The 6,717-nt window shown below is 41.0% G+C and overlaps 1 protein-coding gene across 1 annotated transcript; it reads right to left on the bottom strand.

The window, feature by feature from the left end:
• Positions 1 to 444: 444 nt before the first annotated feature.
• Positions 445 to 6,000, bottom strand: LOC139714004 (uncharacterized). The gene is made up of 3 exons (XM_071625730.1): positions 5,843 to 6,000; positions 3,643 to 3,772; positions 445 to 2,100 (listed from the first exon to the last, which is right to left on the bottom strand). Exons 2-3 carry the CDS (start codon positions 3,722 to 3,724, stop codon positions 710 to 712), a joined length of 1,473 nt encoding a protein of 490 aa, XP_071481831.1. The 5' UTR covers positions 3,725 to 3,772; positions 5,843 to 6,000; the 3' UTR covers positions 445 to 709.
• Between the last annotated feature and the right edge of the window lie 717 nt (positions 6,001 to 6,717).

Genomic DNA, 6,717 nt, shown 5'->3' with positions numbered 1-6,717 from the left:
CCTATTTTAGATACCATGTGGAATATTACCCGTACACAATAATGTAATTAACAAGTTGAGTGATAATGGACTTTTTATAAAAAAAGAAAATATGTTGTGAAATGTTATTTCTATTACATCGCAGTTTCCATACGTGACATCACAAACTGTAGTAATCCTCTCATCCAGCGATGAAGGAATCTAAACTTCAAAAACTCAGACACAACTTCTTTCAAAGGAATTACCGATTTTCCTCAAAACTTTGCTAATGTGTTAGAATACTATATACATTGTATTGCTACAGTCACTCAATCCACATGCAAACCTGAATGTTGGGTTTCATTTCGCTTTAAGATTAAAGTGGACTTTGTCTTCAACAAACGGAGCATAAAGAATCAGTAACATTCTCCCCCCCCCCCCCCCCCGTCCTCCTTAACCGACAATCAGATCCTCTGCAAACTGGGAGTTGGAAATCAGTATTAATATGCTCAAACAAATGGACCGAAGTTGGTGTATAGCGCTCCAGCACGTGACGTGAAGGAGACAATAGACAACACTTAGCGGCAAAGGACATAGCCATTTAAAGAACCTTGCAAAAAAGAAAAGGAGTTCAAATTTAATAATTTGAATCATACCAGCGCCAATCTCAAAATCCTATTTGCACGTGACATCAAGTGGGATGTCGCATCTACTACGCAAATTGCCACACAATATTGCATGTAATATATCATTACTTGGCGTTTTGCTTGGTCAGGCTTTTCCACATAGAGTCGTATATTTCATTCAACGTCGCTGCATCCAGCCCTCCACTCAGGTTGTCGACTTTTGTCTCGTCCTCTCTACCGACACTGCTGATTGGCCTCGACGAGCTATCGGGCCAAAGCCCTGGCGGTTTGGAGAGAGACTGCATGGAGACAAGAGGACCAGCTGCAGAATGACTTGAGGAAGATCCAGTAGTAGTGAAGACATCCTGCGTGGATGCCAGAGCCACAGTCACAGAACCGTCCGAGGAGTTCCGTTCGACATGATCAAAGGCTATCAGACTGGATTGACTTGAGGTGCAGCTTGGCTCCTCGTTGCGGGACGGCAGGGAGTTGGTATCTCCACCAGGTTCAGAAGAGCTTCCTGATGAAACCATCCCCCGCACGATACTGGGATTCTGACTATTAAGGAGCATGTCGGCCACCTTGTTGGCAATCTCGGGGATCATGCTCATCATTACTTTTGAGCAGGCCGCTACAATCTCCTGACGACAGCTATCGATGTCAGGGTTAGGGTTGCCGCCATCCAAGAGGCTGCTAGGGGGAGGTGACAAATTCTTGATTGCTAAGGTATCACTTCCAATCTGCCCGCTAAGACCACTACAGACTTCAGCAGCATCACCCTTCAAAAGAGCGTGTTCGGCGATGTCTGCACCAATACTGCGAGGTTGGCTTCGAGCTTTACCAAACGTGCCCTCTCCGAATGGCATCTTGTCCGGGATGGCAGTCGTTGAATCTGGGAGAGTAGAATCAGCCTCTACATATGAAGGGGCCTGCCTCGACTTCGCTGGAGAGCCACGCCCAATGGAAAAACCATTGGAGGCGAAATAATTTAAGCGCCCAGTGGTATCCAAACCTCTGGTCGTTGGTAACCCAGAGCCCCCGGATAACACCCCTTGACCTGAAAATAGGGAGAAGGGTTTGGTCTCTACAGAGGAGCTTTTGGCAACACCGCCTTGCTGAGGTTCCTTGCGCTTGGTGATCGCTTCTGCCTTCTTGTGGCTTTTGCCCTCGTAGTGCTGTTTGGCGCTGGCAGCTCCTGTGAAGTTGACATCGCAGATGCTGCAGTGGAAATTGTCTGACCCTTGTCCACCTTGGTGCCCGCCTCCTTCAAGAGACATTCTCTGCAGCGCCTTGCGGTGAGCTTTTCCGGCGTAGTGCTGCTTTGCTGGTTCCTCCCCGGACAGCGAAACTTTGCACACCTTGCAGAACGTGGCGTCTTCCCTTGAGATCCGCAGCTCCAAGGGGGCGCCTTGCGGATTTGGTATCATTTCCTTGGCGGTGTTCAGGACACTCATGTCCATTGGCTCGGGCCGAACTCCCTGTGCTGGTCTGGTGACAGTTCGGTCAAATGTTGTCCCTGAGAGGGTAAAGTGGACATAGCAAAGGATTTGTCACATGGAAGTCCTGTTGCCGTAACATAATGTTCCCATAATGAACCCATTGAGGACGGGCTTATTTTGTTACAACATGCATTTCCCTTATACCACTGCCCAAATATACTCAAGACTTGTCCTCATTGGGTTAACAAGATGCAGTTTCAATGGGCGACAGTGACAAAATAATGATATTGATGGTGGTGGTTAATTGGAGGGTGGCTATATGTACGATCACTCTCACTCTTTGTATACAGTCCAAACAATCTTACACAGTGTACAAATCATATGTACAAATGTTTTTTTAATTCCATTCCATGTTCGTCTTGATGTGTTGGGTATAACACATCAAGTCGTTTGAAATAAGGTCCAACACATGTAATTTTTTTTTTTTATTTGAGACATGGAGTGTCTGATGCAGAATATTTGGACACAGCAGTCTACCAGTATGCCGCATCAATACAGACAAAACTATGCCGATTAACCCTTTTTGTGCCATGAATCAAATGTGCTCAAAGTTCACACACGGATACCTACGGACAGTTAATCAATGAGGCACACAAGAGGTTAAACAGATGAAAATGGCACAACGTATGTAATAGTGTATGAGTTTACAAAGGTGTTTCCAGTTTTTCTTTAATTTTCTCAGGGTGCCACTTCAATTTCTGGCCCTTAGATGTGTCTGAAGCTTGAGCATACTTGACTAATTGGTACTGCATGTGTTGAGTAATGGAATGATGAGGGATATAGTTTGCCAAAACATTTAAAAAAAAGTATAATAAAGTCAATTTGTAACTTTCTGAATTTTTTTTATTGTTTAAGTTTGGTAGTACATAGCCCTATATTAGAACGAAAAAAAAATATACAGTTCAACACGGAGTGAAGCCTATCACATTCAAAAACATACAGCACCGCACTCTGCACAATCGGATGTTTATTTACTACATAATATGAAATATAAATTATCTGCAAAAATGTTTTTTTCTGTTGAAATGTATAGGATTATTTGTGAGATAATTCATTTTGGTGTTTATAAAGTATAAGGGAGTCTACTCCTTTACTCCATATGAGTTTTTGGTTTGGATATATAGGAGCGCCCTCATGCCTTATGTGCAACTGACAAGGCACATCATCCGGACTGACCAGATTTTTTCATTATCATGATGTACTGGACCTTATCTGCCCCAAAAGTATGAGAGAAGAGTGTTCCCACACGCCAAATACAACTACTAAATAAATAGATAAATAAACAAACAAATAAATAAATAAATAATAACAATAATAATAATAATCAGTCAGTTAACTAAGGACGGTAATTAATCAATTACACTACATTTTATTCATTTCTCGAGTTACTGTTCTTGATTTTGATATGATGGAGATAACGGCGCAAATAGTTACATACACAGACACCAAAAAAAAAAACATAACAACAACAACAACAACAACAACACGGCACTGCAAGGGTGTCCGCGACATCTGGGCCCTCTGGTTCATCCCTAATCAATAACCAACCACGCACATACCTGTCACAGAGGACGGTTGCCTAGGCGACACATCATTGATGTCAATCCAGGCTTCTTCGTGTTCGTCTTCTACTTCAAACATCGTTGCTCTTCTCTCTGGTCTCCCTCAGCAAAGATCAAATATTGAACTCTGGACAAAAATACACAAAAAAGGAAGATCCAAAGGATTAAGATTAAGAATAATATCACTCACTCACCTTAACAGAGCTACCAAGTCTCACACATTCTGCGTGAGACTCAAGCATTTAGGGTCCGTCTCACAATCTCATGCATGGCACCCATTTTTCTCACGCATCAGGCGAAGTCTGCAACTTGGGCCTATAATAAGGAGCATAGCTCAAAGGATTAAAGTGATAGTTGCAATTGAAGGTATATTTTTCTTTTGTCTTTCAAAATAAGTAAAAAATAATCACTTAAGTATGCACCTGAGCGCACCATTAAGAGCTTAAAATTGAAAAATCTCCCTACCGCGGGAGGCCACATGGGGAAAAAACCCCTCCCACACTCTCGTTGGCGCGCACATTCGCGCGCCGAGATGCCTAGTCATGAAAATCTAACTCATATTTTTTTTTTTTAACTTGGCATCCCTGCCTTAATGTTTAAGTCAATATCAGAAAGATTGATTATAACTTATAAAGTGCAGTCTGGAACCAGTTGCCAACCATGGCAGTTACTGCCCCACCAGGAGCTGCCTTCCACGAGGCTACCATATACCCGTCATGATCAGAGGGTTGAAACCTCCTGTGGGTCCCATGTTGCTGTAAATCTGTGCTTACAGAAGTTTTAGTGTGCACATCTATTTGTATTATATGTGAAGAGTTTGTTCGCAAAAACCGATAAGTCCATATTTGCCAAATGGAGATATTTGTGATTAAAGGTCAAGAAAAATAAAGAGAATAATAAGAAAATTTTTGCTTCTTTTGACCATAGCTTCAAAAATGTACCTTAATATGTAGTGACCAATAAATCATTGAAAAGGTATTATTTTGTACTTTATGACAGATACCATACTTCAAAATCTTCAAAAACGGACTTATCAGTTTTTGCGAACAAACTCTTCATGTTAATATGACTGCACCATCACCTACTGTCACAGCACATCCCATCCCAGTTTAGTTCGGAAAGAGCTGCTTCAGGGATTATCTCATCAAGGTTTCAAGGTCTCTTTCAAACTTTCAGGATAGATCAACGCATCTAATTCCTTCATTACCATTCTGCCATTCAACCTCAATATTCCTAGAAATATTTCGATCTCACTTTAAAGAGAAGAGCTACGACTGTCTTTTTTTTTCTGTTTTAAGAGAAAATTGTCATACAAACAATTTCTTTTAAAGAGGAAAGATTTATCAGTAACCCTCATATCCGAAATTCAATAAACACACTTTTCTCATTTTCATCAAAAATATTTCACCAATTAGTTATGGTACACAATGATCAGCACCGTTAGCCCATGGCCTGCCATTTTTGGCGGGTCTTCCGGCGCAAAGTAGCAGTACCCACTCTATGATATAATGCTTGTCATTATTGTACAGATGAGATGTATACATCGAATTATCTGCTAACTATACACAGCCCAGTCGCTGTACGTAGGTACGTCGCGACACAGCGAACTTACAGCGTCTGGTCGGGCTGATTATCTGCATACTTATTACGCACACATTACAAACAGGTGAACAGTAGTACATGTATGAGATAATGATATGTTATGACACCATTCACATCTGATGGTATACTGTGCTTGTTGCCATGCCTACAGCATTACGGTGCACCGCCCGCGACTCGACTGACCCGTAGGTAAAATACGGCGTGCCAACAGTAACACGCTTGGTGTCAACAGTGACATGTCCTTACACGTTATCAAAATACCGCATACCGGATAAATTTACAGCAGAATTCAGCGTACCGTTGTTTTGTTTGTTCACTGCTGCGCTGCATTGCAATACTACGTTGAAGTTTCGTAGCTTAACGTTAGTTGACCTGATAATTATACAGAATTTTTTGGCACAGTTAGGCCTACAAAGATATCGAGATCACACCCGCTATTCTACACAGTTTCATTTGAAAACACCGGTACCATTCTACGTACTGAAAGAACACACCAAGAGCTATTAATAGACTAGTCTACATTGTATTAGTAAACCGCTGATCGGCAATACATAAACACACGGACCACGGTATGAATACACTCTATCAAACTCACCGATTCGGGGACAAGACTTCACAGTGAACCACCCTGGAGAAATTTTAATCTACCCTGCGTCTGTCGATATTTATATAGAGCCAAGCTCACCGTACAAGTGACAGCTGACTTTTTAATAGCTGTGAATATTTTGTCGTACATGCGTATAGATACGTGTAATACAGGGAATGGAGGGTAGACGATTGACCAATTTCTGCGCAGCATACTGTAACACACTGTCAGTAAATAGTGTGGGGAATTCCCACTTCGTAGTCGTATTCAAAGTCGTTTATTCTTTAAACTTTTGCACATCAATCACAGAGAACAGGATTTTTGCAGAACATAACGTTATATTGCTTAATTAGCAAATAGCAAATATAATTTCCGTTCTATAAATCACCTTTAACTGAAATATTATATGTCTGTCTTTTTTTATTACAAGTGTACTTCCCTTTTTTTTCTTTTTTATATTCAAATAATCACAGAAACGCTTCTTATTTACGACTACACCGACAGTGTTGATTTTCGTAACTCCTGTGGGATCTACTCTGGGATTGCGCCATCTTCCGGCGTGCTTCCCCTTTTGTGTAGTCAATGACCCGTCAAAACATAATAAGGAGGGCGCTTTTCATGTTGTTAGTTTATGTTTTATCGGATCATCCAAAACCACAACACAATGTACATGCAATATCAGACAGTAATAAAGAGTTTGTTCCTACATTCAAGCAAAATAAAGTTGTAATGTGAAAGTTGAACAGATACGGTAAGTATAAAGAAAAAAGTCAAGAAATCCAACTGCCAGAGTGTGAACGGTGGGACAGCACATGAGCTAACGACAAAAGAAAATAATTATAATAATAATAATGATAATAATAATAATGATAATAAAGATGATA

This window comes from Diadema antillarum, unplaced genomic scaffold (assembly GCF_040938485.1).
Source record: "Diadema antillarum isolate AM-2024a unplaced genomic scaffold, OU_Dant_1.0 seq00002127_RagTag, whole genome shotgun sequence".
NCBI lineage: Eukaryota > Metazoa > Echinodermata > Echinoidea > Diadematoida > Diadematidae > Diadema > Diadema antillarum.
This window is presented reverse-complemented; position numbering and strand designations above follow the sequence as displayed.

What these genes read in the sequence shown, in the direction of transcription:
- LOC139714004 (XM_071625730.1), bottom strand. Translation starts at nt 3,724, where the DNA reads ATGTTTGAAGTAGAAGACGAACACGAAGAAGCCTGGATTGACATCAAT. An exon ending in GCAACCGTCCTCTGTGACAG is followed by an intron (nt 2,101 to 3,642) that starts GTATGTGCGTGG and finishes TTACCCTCTCAG; the next exon opens with GGACAACATTTGACCGAACT.